The following is a 17,509-nucleotide window of genomic DNA, read 5'->3' as shown; positions in this document are numbered from 1 at the left end:
AGAGGTTACTCAACTGCATAGAAAGTCCTCTAATTTATTTTTTTTTTACCTCTGGACTGTTCTCTTTTGTCTAATACAACAAATAGGTGACCATCTTAGAACCATTTAGCTCACTGACTGTGATAGCTTCTACAATCTTCTCCTGCATAATACAAGGAGAAACTCATCCATATTGTCAGGAGATATTTCTTGCTTTACCCAATTCATGATCCTTCTGACATATTACTTTGCTTACTTTAACTTATGTGTCATATGTCAATTGATGGAATTATTCTGTATTTGGTATGATTGTTTTTGAATGTCTAGAAATCTAGCCCTATAAAAATGGGGCTCTGGAAGAAGGAGACTTCTCAGATTGTGAGGAAGAGCTGAAGTCCATTTTTTTAGAGACCACAGACCCTTTTAAAAAGTATTGTTGGCTCAGAGCTATGCCTCAGTCTCTTATTACAGGAGGAACAATTTTAATCCCCACATTGTAAAATTTGAGTTGATTTTATACAATACTATGTATTTTTTGTATTTCTGAATTTTTCAATTATTTTTTCTGTCATCTGCATGCCTTCTTCTGTTGTTTGCTACTTCCATGAAACTTTCCCCAGATTTCCATTTGATTGCTTATGCTGACCAGTGATATGTTGAAACTGTGATGGAAAAAATCACAATGTGGAAGGGATAAACTATAATTTTCCTAAGGCTCAGATCTGATCATGGAACTTCCTTAATCAAAAAATTTCAGTGTTTCCCATTGCCTCTGGATCTCTTCTACTTTCCCAGCATTATTTCATATCTCCATTTTTTTTAATTTAATAGCCTTTTATTTACAGGATATATGCATGGGTAACTTTACAGCATTAACAATTGCCAAACCTCTTGTTCCAGTTTTTTACCTCTTACCCCCCCCACCCCCTCCCCCAGATGGCAGGATGACCAGTAGATGTTAAATACATTAAAATATAAATTAGATACACAATAAGTATACATATTTCATATCTCGTATCACTAACTTCTTATGTTCCAAATGAACAAGACTCCTAAATTTTCCTTAACATTATATCTTCCACCTCAGTATATTTGCACCATTTGCCCCCACGCCTAGAAAGCATTTACCTCTTCCTTTTAGAACCTTTTCTTCCTACAAACCTTATCTCCTGCCACTTCTATAAAGCTTTGCCCGATCTCTGCCCACCAGCTGTTAATCTATTCTTTCCTCAATTTTTCCTAATATGATATTGATTTGTGTTTATATTGTGTCTTCTCACAAGAATATAAATTATTTGAGGGCAGACATTGTTGATTCTGTCTTTACCTCTCTCTTTCTCTCTCTCTCTCTCTCTCTTACTCTCTCTCTCTTTTTGCTGAGGCAGTTGGGGTTAAATGATTCATCCAGGGTCACACAGTTAGGAAGTGTTAAGTGTCTGAGGTCACATTTGAACTTGGATCTCCTAACTTCAGGTGTCTTTACCTCTCTAAGCCCAGCATGGTGTCATATATATTTTGGGGATCCAGGCTCAATTTCATCAGTTGTATTAAAAGTGTATTTATTGAGTTAGACTTACATATCTTCCTATACCCCTTTTATCAGTAGTGACTTGAAATTTTTTCTAATAGTTTATTTTGTAACCCTTTAAATTACTTAAGTTTATAACATTGGGTATTCAGAGTATTAAGTTGTAAGTTTTTTGACATCTTATCTAAACTGTATATCTCACCCAGAAGAACTATGGAATTATTTGTATACTGTGTGGGTAGTGTAGTACTTGGCAAGTATTAGTACTTAGTATATATTAGGTAAGTACTTAATAAAGTTGTTGTACCAGGGGCAGCAGAATACACTGAGAACAAGGCCCCTCGCAAATATGAGCCTTTCCCAGCCCTGACCATTTGAATTCTTTCTTTCTTTACCTCCTGTCAATTAAACCCAGACCCTTTCTATTTATACCTATTTAGAAAAGACATCAATTACATCAGACACTAATTAGCTATGTGGTCTTAGGCAAGTCACTTAAAGCTGTTTGTCTAGAAGGCAGCTAGGGATTCAGTGGCCAGAGTGCTGGGCTTGGAGTCAGGAAGACCAAAATCATGAAGTTTCAAATATGCCTCAGACACTTACTAGCAGTGTGGCCCAGGGCAAGGCACTTAACCTCTGTTTGTATTGGCAAACTACTTCAATAGCTTTGCCAAGAATGGCCCACAGGGTCTCCATGTCATACTTTGCAACTGAGTGGTATAATAGATAGAATACTGGACCTGGGGTTAATGATAGCCTACCTCTTAGAGTAGTTGTAAGGATCAAAAGAGATATTAATTATGTAGCACTTAGCATAGTACCTGCCACATAGTGTTATATAACTATTATTATTATTATTATTATTCCTTCCCTTCCAGCAGTAGGGAATTTGTCCTGAGAGATTTGGAATTAGATAAATCAGAAAAAGTGAGTTGTAGAAGTATTACAGATAATTAAAAGGTTCCAGAAGCAAGTCCAGGAGGGTAAGATCTAGAAAAAAGCATTCAACTTCCCAGTTTCTTCTTCTGGGAAAATAAATCAATAGTTAATAGTTTGAAAGGGGCTGAGTACTGCTTAGGAATTTCTTTTTAGATCTTAAATCTCAGCATGACTTAAAAAGGGGACTGGGACAGATTTGGAATCAGAGAGTATGAATGAAAATCTTAGTACTGTCATTTACATGTTCAGTCATTTCGGTTGCATCTGATTCTTTTGGCAAAGAGAGTGGTTTGCCATTTCCTTCTCCAGCTCATTTTATAGATGAGGAAAAGGAGTTCCCCATGGCCATACAGCTAGTTTGAAGCAGATTTCAACTCTTGAGTTTTTCTGACTTCAAGCCTGGCTCTCAATTTACTGTACTACTTCACTGGCATTTGGGGTGGGGGGAGGATAGGAACTAGTAAAGCTCATTTTCTTCATTCTTCATAGAATGAGATGGTTTGACAAAATGGCCTCTAAATACTAATGAGGATATGACAAAGATTGAGAGCTGGGAGGAAATTCTGAGATTCACAGAATCATAGGTGTAGAGACACATAGAGGTTCCATTAGGCATTTTCCTAATGGGAGCTTTTGGTTTGTAGTGTTCTGGAATCCGAAACATTACAATGCTTCCCTTGTTGAGATTGCTGCCTCTACTACATTCCCTGTCTACTCTGAACCCCCAGAATAATTTTAAACATGTTTTTCTGTTTTCCTACTCAAAAGCCTCAAATCTTTTGATTTATGTGGTCAAATGCGAACTACTTTATTTAAATTCTAAGGTTTGCCACTGAGTCTTATCCACACTTCATTCCCATGTTCAGCCTTCTATCCTTAATTCATTAACATCCTTCCTTAATAACTTTAGCATTAGCCAAGCTAAACAGTTTGCTATCTCAGAGTAATTGGTGCCCTTCCCTTCACATATTGTTGTACCACAGTTCCCTTTTATTGTCCTGCCTCAGTTTCCCTAATTGTCCTGCTTTAGTTTCCCTAAATTGTTCTGCCTCAGTTTCCCTAAGTTTTTTGCCTGTTTCCCTAAATTGTTCTGCTTCAGTTTCCCTTAATTGTTCTGCCTCAATCCCTTAGTTGGAAACCCCACTGTGGTTCATTAGGACTGATATAACTCAGGGCTAGTTACTCTAAGATTATAAATTATAAATGTTGTAAACTCAAGATAAGGGGGAGTTCAGACTTCCTGGCTCCTAACTCATCCTAAGTCATCAAGAATTTATGGTCCTACCTCCCAATCTGCCAGAATCTGATTGATGGTCCCTACCAGGAGTCCAGAGTTTGGACTCCACCCCTTGCCTTTGTTTAGCTACCTGAACTAAGAGCTATAAATGTCATTGAGAACTCACATTCCTGCTGGATACTTTGAGACGAGAGTCCGATCCAGTCAATCAATTAAGCTCTCCCATAAATAAAATACTAAAAACTCTCTAATCTTTATCTTGCCTCAGTTTCTCCACCATTATATATGACCTCCATCTATCCTTTCTGTTTGAAACTTTTTCCTTCTTTCTCTCCACTAAAATCCTGCTCAAAACTCACTTCTTCCAAAGAAATCTTCTCTAACCTGTTCCCATCTCCATTTCACCTCTTTACTTTATGTGCTAGGATTTCATTTTTTACTTGTTTATATAATAACTGGAGCTGTTATCTAATAATCTTAGTTTTATAGAACCTGGCCAAGAACCAGACATCTGAATACAAAATTGCAGTCTAAAGGATATATCATTTACTTAGGCCCTTACTTTGAATCTATTTACTCTTAATTTACAGACAATTCTAACAACTGGATTAAAATAGGTAAAATGGAATTGCTAAGTAGGCAGTGGGACTATTGCTTGAATACTTCCTCCAATTAGAATGTAGGCTTCTTGAGGGCAGGAATGTCTTTATTTTTGATTTTGTTCTTAGTGTATTGTAAAAAGGTGAGGAGATCACTTCAACATAGTCACCTCACTTAGTCTTCTATGTAAACAGGTAGGGCTAGATAGTGCAGAACAGCTGCACCCTACAGTTTTCCTCAATCCAGGAATTCCAGATACCAAAGAATCCATAGGCCAAGCTTTTTTCCCCTGTCCCTAGCCTATATTTAAGAAGGCAGCATAATCTAGAACCAAGTTAGAAAGATTACTATTATTTAAGGAGGCTTCCTGTTTTGAGTTTGTTTTTGTTTTGAAGGGGTGGCAATTGAGGTTATGTGACTTGCCCAAGTTCACACAGCTAATACGTGTTTGTGGCCAAATCCAAATTCACACAGCTAGTACATGTCTGTGGCCAAATTTTCACTTAGGTCCTTTTGACTCCAGGATAGTCACTCTATTTACCGTGCCATCTCATTGTTTCTCCAGCTTTGAGTCTGGAAGAAGTTTGCTCCAATTACTTGGAAAATTGTCTTCTTTGGGATGACTGATTACCCAGAAATAATAGATAAATAAGGTATTCTGTTTCTTGTTTTATGAGACAATATAGTATAACAAAGGAAGCTCTGAAATGGACATTAAAACAAATAGATACTAATTCAGGTTTGACTATTTACTGGGAGATGATGGGAAAGTGTGCTTCTTGGGTTCTCAGTTTCCTCTTCTGTAAAATGAGAGATTTAGGCTCAATGATTTCTAAGATGCCATCTCATTCTAAATCTTATGACTCTGAGCAAATCTTTTAACCTCTCCGAAAGTCTATTTACTCTTCTGTGAAATGAGAGGTTAGATTCAATGATCTCCAAGGTTCCTTCCAGGTCCAAGAAAAGCTTCCCCTTTCTAATCTTCTACTTCTTAAACTCTGAGGGGGTTCTTCTGTGCAAGAACCTTCCCTTCTGAACCTCTCCCCTCAACCTGTTACCTCTCCATCATTAAGGGATAGCATTTCTCAGAGAAACACAGTAGGCATTACAGTAGGTGCTTAATAAATGCATATTCCCTTTCCTTCACCCTTCTGAGATGGTGGGGGCCTGGGGAAAGAACCACTTTAGTGTCATCCTCCTTCTTTCTCTCCTTTATTTTCTGGTTCAGAAAAGAGAGATAAGATTCCAGTTGAACCAGATGATAACATTCAACACTCATGAGAAGGCCCTACCCCTCACCAGTCCCACATGGAGGGCCACTCACGGAACATCGTCATGAACTGCTTTGGGTTGAAGTTCCAATAACCCCAGTTGGTCCGGTAACCATGCAAAGTAGCATATTCCTCATGGTTGTATGCAGGTTCTGTGCCAAAGGTGTCAATCACCCGGAATCGACACCTATCAGAAAAAGATAAGGGTCATGGTCAATAGTCTATCTGTCTAGGTCTACAGAGCAGCAAGTACAGAACCTACATGTCATGGAAATCTTTCTAGGGATAGTCTAAGTCTTTGCCTCTGAGGAAGTTCTGAACTTCTTACATCCTTAGGCTGTATCTGACCTTCTTAGTGTAATATTTTCTTGGGTATAAAAGAAAATTCAGGGAAACTGGAAAGTCTGTTCTTTGAAGAAGCAAAGGACAAAACAGTTCTAGAAGCTATTCTCCATCTGTTACTTCCATTCTAGACAAGATCTTACTTAACTCTGTAAGTTTTCTATCACCTTCATCTCTGACTGCTCAATCACATGTGTCTGGATAGCCCAGAGAAAGCTTTTCTATGAAGGATTCTGCCATTCAGAATAAAAGATCTGACTGCAATGTAATATATCACACAGCTACAGCTAGACGCAATCACACAATGATAGTTTCCTCCTCTTTTCTTAATTGAGTCCAGCAGATCCAAAGGAAGGGAGGAGATGGACTCGGCATTTCTCCAGAAATAGAAAAAAGTCATTAAGCTTTAAACTTGCCCCAAAAGGAGCCTCATCTCCTTCCTTAGAGTCCCAGGCTACTCTAAGGTGCTTGTTCCTCATACCAAAGAAATGTTGAATTTGGCATTATTCCCACTGTAAGAGATTAAAGTTGGGTGAGGGTGCAAAAGAGCTGAATGAACTCAGCAATTAATTTTTAATAAAAGCAATAATGCAGCTTGTCACTTTTTTTACTCTAATAAAATCATGTGGGATAGCCAATGGGATTAGAGAAAATGTAATAAATAGAAGGACTATCTGTGCTAAATTTAATTCTATATTTTCCTGGCTGTAGATATACCAGGGAGTGATTCCATTGTTTTTCTCAGGACTGAAATGGATGTGGGGGATGTGAAAATGGAGGTTAGATAGGGGTGAGGAGATGAATTGTTGTAGTGATGGAGACAAGCAGAGACCTGGGAACCTCTGTTGACTGTCTTTAGATTGTTGCTATTACTCCCAGATTCTTTTGCCCCCATCACTATACCCCTCATCAATATCATCTGCTTTGCCAGCCCAGTAGCATTTCTTATCCCCCAAAATGGAAGCAAGTAAGAGCAAGGACACTGGATGGGTAGTTCAGAAAATGCCAAAAGATCTGGGCAAAGTCAGAATTAGGCCTTGTTCAGGTAGCATAAAGGCAGCTTGGGAAAGAAGGAAAAAAAAGACCAGGGAAATGTTTGCATTCTTCTTCTCATCTATACTCAAGTGTGTGTCATGATGGGGCAGGCAGATGGGGAAGGGGATTCTGTTTTTGTTCTCTTCTGGTTAGGTTAAATGATTGAAAAACAAATGATAGCTGAATTGAATTTGTACACTCCTCTAGCATTAACCTCCTCCTATAAGGAAAGATGTTCCCTTCTTACAAAAGTGGCTTATGAGACCAATCATTGCAACAAGGAAAATATAGGAGATGGAAGGAGGGGATTTATTCTTAATCATATAGGACATGGCATTAGATAAAATATATGTGCCATGTAGTAGAGGTCCCAAAGTCACCAAAAGTACCTACCAATCTTAATGAAAATAGAACAAGTCATTCTGGTAAGACAGCCTGAAAAACTTAAATTACTTCCAGTTTTTTTTTTAAGTGCAAAAGGAATACAAGTCTTATCCAGATAACTTCTCATCTAAGCAATAGTTTCCTAAACGGACTCAACCACATTTAATAATCCTAGTAACTCCTATAAAACACCTCTTTAAACTATAGCACTTACTAAAAAATAATACAACTCTTCCTCCACCCCCTCAACAAAATGGCAACAACAAAACAATGTTGGAGGTCAGTCTGAAAAGAAGGGACTAGAATCTGAAAGCTATAAACCTGGAGTTTATAGAAAACTATAAAGTCCTGGATTTTAGAACTTTTAGAGATCTTATCCATATGTTGTCCTCCAACTCCCCACCCTCACCTCTGACCCAACACTTGCCTCTCACCTGTATTTCTTGAAGGACAGTCCCATGTGCTGTTTCATTTGCTGCAAGCCATGATAGTCAGTGTAGATGAGGTCAAACGGCAGGGGTATGGTGAGTGGACAGCTTCCCCGGCCTGGCGGTACCCCTAAGTTACTGAGAAAGGAACCCTTCAGAATTTGGGCCAACCAGGCATCCAAGAAAGGGCAACTCTGCCCCAACCAAGTCTAGGTTATTAGTAATAATACAAAGAATAGTGTTCCAATTTGTTAAATGAGATTTAACATCATTCAAAAAGTACTTATTAAGTATCGAATATATCCCAAGTACTATACCAGGTGATGGTAATATCATGACAAAAACAAAACAGTTCCTCTCCCCAAGGAAGGGAAAAGAAGGGAGAACTTGTATGCAGAAAATTAAATACAAAATATATTCAAGGTGGATATATATATATTTGCTGAGGCAATTGGGGTTAAGTGACTTGTCCAAGGTCACACAGCTAGGATGTGTTAAGTGTCTGAGACCAGATTTGAACTCAGGTCCTCCTGACTTCAGGGCTGGTGCTCTATTCACTGTGCCACCTAGTTGCCCATAAAATAAATTTTAAGGGATATTAATAATTAGATGGGGGAATTAGAATATTCTTTGTTCCTTCACATGAGATAAGCTTTAAAGAAATCTAGAGATAAGGCGTGGAGGTGAGGTAGAGGTGAGGAGAAAGCATTCTAGGCCAGTGCAAAAGTACAGAATGTGTATATGTATATAATATGTGTGAGGAACAACAAGTAGATGTCTGGATAGTTTGGATACAGTATGTAAAGGGAACTAATATATAATACCTGGTTAGGTAGACTGAAGCCAGATTGTAAAGGCCTTTAAATGACAACAGAGGAGTTTCTATTTGACCCATAGCTGAGTAAAGGCCTAATCAGGCCTTTCAAGGAACCAGCCCTTTTGAGTAGCCAAATGACAACTTCCCACAGTAAATGTGTTGGGTCTACTGTTTATTAAATTTAACTTAAGTTCAAGATTGTGATGATAAGCTGAGCTTTACTTCCTGAGTATGTTTGTAAAGAGGAGAAGGGTTAAGATACTAAGAACTAAAATAAACCTTTGGTTTCTTCTCCCCTTTTGAGTTTGTTTTCCTCATAAGTTGCTGGTCACTATCATGGGAGGATGACAAGACTCATTTGCAATCCTTTGTGTAAGAACTCAGGGGATTCTGAGGGTATGTCTTTTGAGATGAAATCACACAGAGAAGACACTTCCTCACCATCCCCTCCTTCACTCACTTTATCCCACTACACAAATAGGATCACTTTGGTAGGGAAGAAAATTCAGTACTTTTAATCTAGACTCAGAGTCTGGCTCCACACTACCCTTCCAGAATTAATTCACATCACTCCCCTTAACAGACTGTCATCTTCCTATTGGAAATAATCTCACAGGGAAGCAAGAACTTGAAGATGGATCAGGAAAAGATTTCTTGCCAAAGGTATTTAGCTGACACTTAAAGGAAGCTAGGGAAGACAGGAAGGGAAGGTGAGGAGGGAAATAATTCTAGGCATAGGGGACAGTCAGTGAAAATTCATGAAGTGAGGAAATGGATTGTCTTGTTTGAGGAATAGCAAGAAGACCTATGTTACTAGATCTCAGAGTTCATGGAAATGAGAAAAGCAGAAGATTGGAAATATAGGAAGAGGCCAAATAAAAAATACACAGAGTATTTTATATTTAATTCTGGAAGTAATAGGAAGCCACTGGGATTTTTTTTTTTTAAAGACAGGGATGATATAGTCAGACCTGCATTTTAGGAAGATCACTTTGGCTTCTGAAAGGACAATGTCTGGAGTGGAAAGAGAAAACCAACCAGAAGACTACTAAATATTCCAGGAGTGAAGTGATGAGGGGTACCAGATCTGGTATCAGGGGAAAGTGTCAGAAGAGACTCTGTGTATGTGTGTGTGTGTGTGTGTGTGTGTGTGTGTGTGTGTGTATAACACATACCCCACACAAAACAGAGATGTTATAAAGCTAAATTTGAGAGAAATTGGCAAAATAAAAAAGTTAAGAATGGCACATAGATTGAGAGCCTGAACGACCGAAAAGATAGTGGAATATCCTATGGATTTCAATAGGGAGAGTAGGAGAAGAAAATTTGCAGGGGGTAGACTCACTTTTTGTGAAACTACCTTCTTTTTTCTTAGCTGTCTGACCATTCCTTCAGTCTCCTTTGTTAGATCATCTTTTAAATTATTCTCCTTTAATATGTGTCCCCAAAGTTCTACCATATATTTTTCTTTTTTTTCTCTTTATTTTTTTTTTTTTTTTGGTAATCACATTTGCTCCACTGGGTTTAATTATCATCTCTGTGCAGTATGACTATAAAATCCATAAATAAATACCTAATCTTTCTCCTGGATGCCAGGCCTGTCACACTAACTGAAAGACATTTTGAGTTGCTTGTCCCAAAGGCTTCTCATACTCAGCATGTTCAAAACAAAACTAATTTTCTTTCTACCCTAAATCCAATATTCTTCCAAAATTCCCTAAGTCTATTAAGGTCACTGTTTTCCTTCTCATCTCCTAGGTTTGAAGCCATTGAGTCATTCTCAATTTCTCATTTTTTCATCTCCCATATCCAGTATTCAATTCATAACCAAGTATTGTCAATCTTCTATCTCTAGCATTTACCCCTTTCTCTCCACTTGCAGATCTAAAAGCCTTCTCCTTCCAGACTAAGTCCTTCCAGACTTCTTTTATGAAGGCAAATTAGGCCATTTAAAAAAATCTCAATCCTTATTTAGCCTTTAATTACTGAATGGGCTTGGCCTCAGACAAACTGAAATTTGGGAAAGACTCTAGCCAAGAATACCTATTGCAAATGGGGCCATCACCAGTTGTCTTGACCTATGTCCTCCCTGGACACCATGCCTGAAGGAGAGAATTAGACTGATGACTTTGCACAGCTTTGCCTCCCTTAAATCCAAGTCACTTGGAAGTCAAGATATCATCCTCTTAATGTCATTGTTCTTTTTCCTAAAGCACCAATAAAAGATGAACAACAACAATAACAGCAACAAATAATACCAACCTAGTTCAGGGCCTCGTTGACTTTCACCTAGACTTTACTAATTGATCTTCTTACTTTCGGGCTCTCTCTCTTTTCCAGTTCAATCTTCACACTGCTAACAAAATAATCTTCCCAATGTTCACATCTGACCCTGTTCACATCATATCTTTGTCCATGACTCTTTAGGGTTTCCTAGTCCCTTTGGGATTAAAAGTTCCTTCAGTTTAGTATTTTAAATCCTTTCCATTCTGACTCCAGAGTACTTTTCCAGACTTGTTTCATATTACTCCTTCTCTGGTACCCCATGTTTCAGCCAAACTGGCTTATTTGCTATTCTTCCCAACCTGACATTACATTTCTCTGTTATACTTTGGCAGCAGACTGTCCTGAATGCCTAGAATACATCATTCTTATTTCTACCTCTTAGGATTCTTAACCTTCTTCAATACTCAGCTCAGATGTAATACCTCCTCTAGAAAGATTTTTCTAATTCTCTTTAGTGCTTAATTTCCTCTCTTCTTCAATTTATTTTCAATTTAGTTATATAGAAATATTATACCTCAGTAGTAGAATATAATCTGCTGAAAGACAGGGATTATTTTTCATTTTGTCTTTGTAACCCCTTTCTAATAGCTGATATTTATAGAGTGCTTTGAAAAGTGCTTCATATGCATTATCTTATTTGATATCTCATTTAATCTACACAAAACTGTTATTATCTTTAGTTTAAAAATAAGGAAGCTGAGGCTCAACTTGTTGACTTGTGTAGGGTCTGACCTAATATTGTGCCCTTTTTGTTGTAGCAATATGGTACAATGTTTAGAGAGATGAACTTGGGATAGGAAGTACTGAGTTAAAATCTGGACTCAGATACTTACTATTTATGTTACCCAGAGTAAATCTGCTGTCTGCTTCAGTTTCTCATGTATAAAATGAAGTGATAATAACACCTACTTCCCAGAATTGTTATGAGGATCAAATAAAATAATATTTGCAAGATGCTTTGTAAATCTTAAAGCTATATATAAGTAGAAATATATATGAATATTTATAATATATAAATGCTAGCTAGTATTTTATTATTATCAAAACTGTATTTTTATAACCACAAATATACATTGAATTAATTAATGGATTTGGATGCATGCATTAACAGGAATAGGGAAATACTTTAAAAACCATCAAAGATGCCCACTTTGAGTCTCAGTTTACTCATCTGTTAAGTGAGATCTATAATCTTATGCATTTTATGAGTATAGGAATTATACTTATGAAACCTTCCTACTGTCATCTCATTTCTCCTAGTCATCTTATCCTTACCCCTCAATAGGAAGTCTTATGGAAACTTTATGACCTAGCCCTTTAATGGGGAGAGGTTTAGAGCAATGACAGTATTGATTGAGATGTGATATAATGTAGTATCATGGAAAAAACCAATGGTCAGGGCTATCTAGATTTTGATCCTGTCTCCAGTTTCTAAGCTATGTGAATTTGAACTAGTAATTTTCTGGTTTCTTTGTCTATAAAATGAAGGGATGATTTTTACAGATATGAAATCATTTGTAAATAATAGCATAAATAGCGGGCATAGCTCCCAGTACTCTATTACTCCCCAGACTTTTTGCTTTACCCCATCATTCTTAGCTTTCAAGAACAGGGACTTCCAAATTCCTTTGACTTGTGATACCTTATCATTCCTGTACTTTTACAATCACTCCCCTTTCCTGATCCAAACACCTCCCTCCCTCTCCCCCCCCCAAAAAAAAAGTTCTGGCACATGGTAGATAAGTAAATGCTAGTAGATTGATTGATTCATAATTAGCTTGTAAGTACCAAAGATTCATATAATTGTCCCAGAAAGCCACAAATGGTCAGTTGTCCTTCATTCTAGAAGAGGGCCAAAATGACAACATTATGTTTGGCTCAGAGTATAGCATGTCCTAATGTGGCTGACCAGACCAATATGAGCTCAACAGGCCTTACCACAAGTTGGCCACAAATAGTCCATATGAACATCTAGAATAGAGATGTCTCTAAATTTGTGTATCTCCTGTTTCTTTTGAGCTACAGCAATCCTGCTTTGCTTATAAGCACAAAACCTTCTTTGATGTGGACATGCAATGCAGAGCAGTCCTTTGCCAGTATCTCCAATTGATTCTAAAGTTCTTCAGAGAGACCTTAAGAGGGTCTTTATATTGCTTCTTCTATCATGTGAGTGTTTGCCTTGCATTGAGTTCTTTGTAAAATAGTCTTTTAGGCAAATGTACTTTTGGCATTCAAACAACATGGCCAATCCATTAGAGTTAAACTCTCTGCAATAGAATTTGAACACTTGACAATATAGCTTGAGAAAGGACCTCCCTTTCTGGTAGGTTGTCTTGGCAACTGGTCTTCAGAATCTTCCTAAAACAATTCAACTAGAAAAATTCAATTTCCTGGCATGTTGCTGGTATATTGTCTGGGTTTCACAGGTACACAACAAAGAAATCAGCACAACAGCTCTATAGACCTTCACTTTAGTAAACAGTCTTTATATCTCTTCTCTCCCACTCTTTCCTCTGAAACCTCCCAAACAGTGAGCTAGCTCTGATAATGCATGCATCAAACTCATCATCTATGTGTACATCCCTAGAATATATTGCCAAGGTAAGTGAACTTATCTGTTTATGTATTTAATTATTAAGTATTTAAACTGTAAGCTGCATTGAGTGCACAATTATCTGTGAATAAAAAAATCATGCACCAACTGTCCCTCTGCTTTAGTCTTGTCTTGTAGCATTTTCAAGTTAAATAATTTATCATCAGTGTGGTAGCTGACTTTGATCTGTTTTTGTTGTCATTGGTGTCTGAATACATTGCTTAAAAACATCATGCTAAAAAGCACAGGAGCAACCACACAGCCTTATTTCACTCCATTGGTGATTGGAAAAGCATAAAAACATCATCAATCATTCAGAACCTGGGTGACCATGGGATCATGAAATTGATATACAATACTGATGAACCACGAGCAATCAAATTTTAACATAATTTTCTGTAATGTTCTTCTCTAAAATATAATCTTCTCTGGGAGCAGGTTTCTTGGGGGGCTTCTGGAGGCAGCCTTAGTTTCAGTTCAGAGTAATAATCACCTCAAATTCAGCCAGGAGTTAAAGTCCAAATCCTTTATTGTTTCCTTTTAAGTCTTGTCTCCTTCCTTGGTCCCAGTTAGCTTTCTTAGAGGCCTGCTCTAAGAAGGTTCCTGCTACTAGTCCAGGAACTTTGCCTCTGACAGCTTCAGCCTCTCCTCCTCCGAAGGTCTCCAGCCAGCACAAAGATTGAAGTTGGAATGAATCTGACTCCGCCTCTGAAAGTGGGCTTGTGCTTCTGTCTTGTAAATCTCCTGGACTCAATCCTGGTTGAGGCTCCTAGCTTATATATGCACTCTTACAGGTGTGAATCGTAAAGGTGTAAAAGGTATGAACTCTAATAAGTACTAAGTTCATTAGTGAACTAGAGAACTGTTAAGTACCATATGAAATTAGATAATTATTGTCTCTATCAATTCCAGTGATTTAGCACCTTATAAGAATTCTCACAATTTTCTATAAGTCCTTTTGATCTTGGTCAGGTCGATGAGCATTGTATACAGATCTCAAGAATGCTCCTGGAATTTCTCCTGCAGTTGTCAGGAAACAAACACCTTATCAATACTTTCTGAAGATATACTGACTCTCAGGTAGTTGACCATCTTCTAGGTAAAGGATCAACCTACTGAGGACTCTGGTGAGATTCTTGCCAGCAGTGACTAAGATAGAGTCCCCATCTTGTCACAGATAATCCATTTCCTTTACATTTATAGAGATGGATCTCTTTAAATTTTGAGGGGAATAATCTCTTCTTGCTATATAACCTAGAAATTTCAGTCAGCTTCCCCTCCCCCCTTAGGCAATTGAGGTTAAGTGACTTGCCCAGGGTCACACACCTAGGAAGTGTTAAGTGTCTGAGACCAGATTTAAACTTGACAAGTCCTCCTGACTTGAGGGTTGGTGCTCTATCCACTGCACTATCTCGTTGCCCTTTCAGTCAGCTTTTGTATGCTCAACGGACCTTTTGCTTGTAAATCTTAGCTGTAATAGAATCAGCATTAGGTGTTTTGCCACACAAGAAAACATTAATGGTATTTAATACTTCTTTAGCTAAAAAGGATTGATTTCAACCTGAGTTATATAAAGTGGCTTTAGTGTTGATTGATGATGGTCTATTGAGAATACAATGGAAGTATTTAGTTCATCTCTTCTCCTTATTACTAATCAATATGGATCCATCAGCATTGCATAATTATGCTGCACGATTAGATATTTGATCCATAAATAGTCTTCAGGACATCACAAAAGCACTTTAGATTGGGTTTTATCAGCATAAGCTGAATTTCATTTACCTTTTAACTGAGCCAAGAATCTTGTGTCTCTCTAAGCTTCACTTGCACTTTACTTTTGATGGAGATAAATGCTGCTTTTTTTTTTTTTTAGAGATGAATGAACTATCTTGCTATTACCTTGTAGAGGTTTTTTTATTGTTGTTGTTGTTTTATTTTTTGTTTAGTAACTTCTAAATTTCCCCATTATGTTCATCAAACCAGTCTTGAGGTTTGTGAATGTTTTGGCCCAGGTGAGTATATGCAGTGCTATATATCAAATCTCTAAAAGCTGTCTACTCCATTTATGCTCCATTGTGGCCAATTGTGTTTTGGCTCAATTTCTTCTCCAAATTCTCCAAATTAATGTGTTGACATTAAATCTTCTGGTGGATGTCTTATCTTGGGGCAGCTGCTTTTGTTCAATGTGAATATTTAGCTTGGAGAGGATAAGTCTATGATCAGTCCAGCACTCTGTAAATTCATCACTCTCACATCCTTTCTATCTCTTTTCTTCACAATGCCAATTAATTTATTAAATGCCAATATTTGCTGTAAGAGCGCATCCATGCTGTTTTATTGTTTTTAGATAAATAGAAGACAGTGTTGGTGATTAGATGAGATGCATAAGTCTTTAATAGTAATCATTGATCATTGATGTTGCTATTTCCAATTCCTTTCTTCCAAGGATTCTCTGCCATGACTGATAATCTATGACTACTCTTCCATTAAAGTCACTCAGAATTGTAAGCTTGCTCTTTTTCAACACATTGGTGATGAGGATCTCCAAGTCTTCATAAATTTTTTCTTTGATCTCATCAGGGTTCATCATGGTGAGAGTGTATGTACTGATGATAGTGGCAAAGTGCTTTCCTGCAAGTGGCATTGCATTGTCATGAGTCTGTCATTCATTCCTTTTGGAAGAAATACAAGCTTATTGAATAGATTAGTTTTAATTGCAGAATTTGTGCCAGCTGCATAGTGCTCCCCTTTACTATGGCCACTCCAGAAAATATGTATCCAGTTCTGATAAGCTGGTCTTCATTTTCCAGTCTTGTTTCACTCAGAGAAGCTATTTGGATGCAATACCTGCTGAGTTCTCTTGCAATAATAGCTGTTCATCTTTTAAGTATAGTGAATTTCATGTTGTCCATGTACCAGTGATGAATAGAATCATCTTTGTAAAAGTTGTGTGTGTGTGTATGTGTGTGTGTGTGTGTGTGTGTGTCTTGGGGGGGGGATCCCCATCTGTAATAGTAAGCACGCCAGGATTGGGTAAAACAGACACTTTTAAGGTACCTTTTCTTGCTCCCTCTCTAGACCAGGAGGTGAGCAGTGTGATTCTTAAAAAAGGCTGTTCAGATACCTAGTTGGCTGCTGAATCCCACTGCTATTTCCAATGAGATGACCTTGTGGCCTGGGTTGCCTATGTGCAAGGTTGTGACTATGTTTCCAGCATATCTGCACCTAATGCTTTGCCACTTGCCTATTGCCACAGAATTTTGAGATAGGTAAAAATGGTAAAATGGTATAAGTGTATAGCAGGTGTTCAGGGAAGATTATTATCTCAGGTGTGAGGTCTGCTGAGCTGTTTTTCAGGGCTATTTTCTCCCTTTGGTGTCCACTTAGTTCACCCAACTTTCATCTGTGGTTTCAAGATGCTGTAGCATCACAGCAGCCACACACTAGTAAACCTTCTGCAGGCAGGTCAGAACAGGTTTAGGGTAACCAAGGAGTCTCACAACTTTTGGTGAGTTAGGGGTTGTCTACCCCAAACATGTGGACACTTCCCCTGATGGGAATGGATAGATGAGAGCAATTTGTTTCGATGGCCATGAAGACAGTGAAACAGGTATTGTGGAGCACTTAGAGCTTGGTTAGACACCAAAGACAATTAAGGTTATTCACTGCATTCTGAATCATCACCAATTGTCATGACTTAGTCAAGCCACTGGACTTTGATGACTTTGGAAGAGAGAGTGAGGCTGACAACCTAAAGCAACATTGCCTCACTTAAATCCAATTTATATGCAAATCAAAAGATACCACCATATCCAAAAAGGGACACAAATAATACAAAAGATAGGAGTGGCAAATTGGTCCAGAGACATCCATTCAGTGGGGGCATCCTCCTCCAGGAAGATGATAATAGGTTCTTCCCAATGAAAGATAAGTAGTTTAAAGAAATCCTAGAAAGATTGTCTTTGGCCACTGACCAAAGGTGTAGCAGTAAATGGAGTCAAGGGACTTTGGACCTGGAAAGTGATATTAGAGATAGATCATAGGATTTAAGAATTAGAAGGGTCTATAAA

The 17,509-nt window shown here is 37.9% G+C and overlaps 1 protein-coding gene across 4 annotated transcripts in view; it reads right to left on the bottom strand.

Moving 5' to 3' along the window:
• MGAT5B (alpha-1,6-mannosylglycoprotein 6-beta-N-acetylglucosaminyltransferase B) overlaps positions 1-17,509 on the bottom strand; it is a 122,586-nt gene that overhangs the window by 22,878 nt on the left and 82,199 nt on the right. For all 4 annotated transcript variants that reach the window (XM_003768680.2, XM_031965555.1, XM_003768679.2 and 1 more), the window contains 2 exons: positions 7,750-7,881; positions 5,608-5,741 (listed from right to left, as the gene is read on the bottom strand). In XM_003768680.2, coding sequence (XP_003768728.1) covers positions 5,608-5,741; positions 7,750-7,881 — 266 coding nt within the window. The remainder of the gene's footprint in view (positions 1-5,607; positions 5,742-7,749; positions 7,882-17,509) is intronic.

This window comes from Sarcophilus harrisii, chromosome 4 (genome assembly GCF_902635505.1).
Source record: "Sarcophilus harrisii chromosome 4, mSarHar1.11, whole genome shotgun sequence".
Classification (NCBI taxonomy): Eukaryota; Metazoa; Chordata; class Mammalia; order Dasyuromorphia; family Dasyuridae; genus Sarcophilus; species Sarcophilus harrisii.
This window is presented reverse-complemented; position numbering and strand designations above follow the sequence as displayed.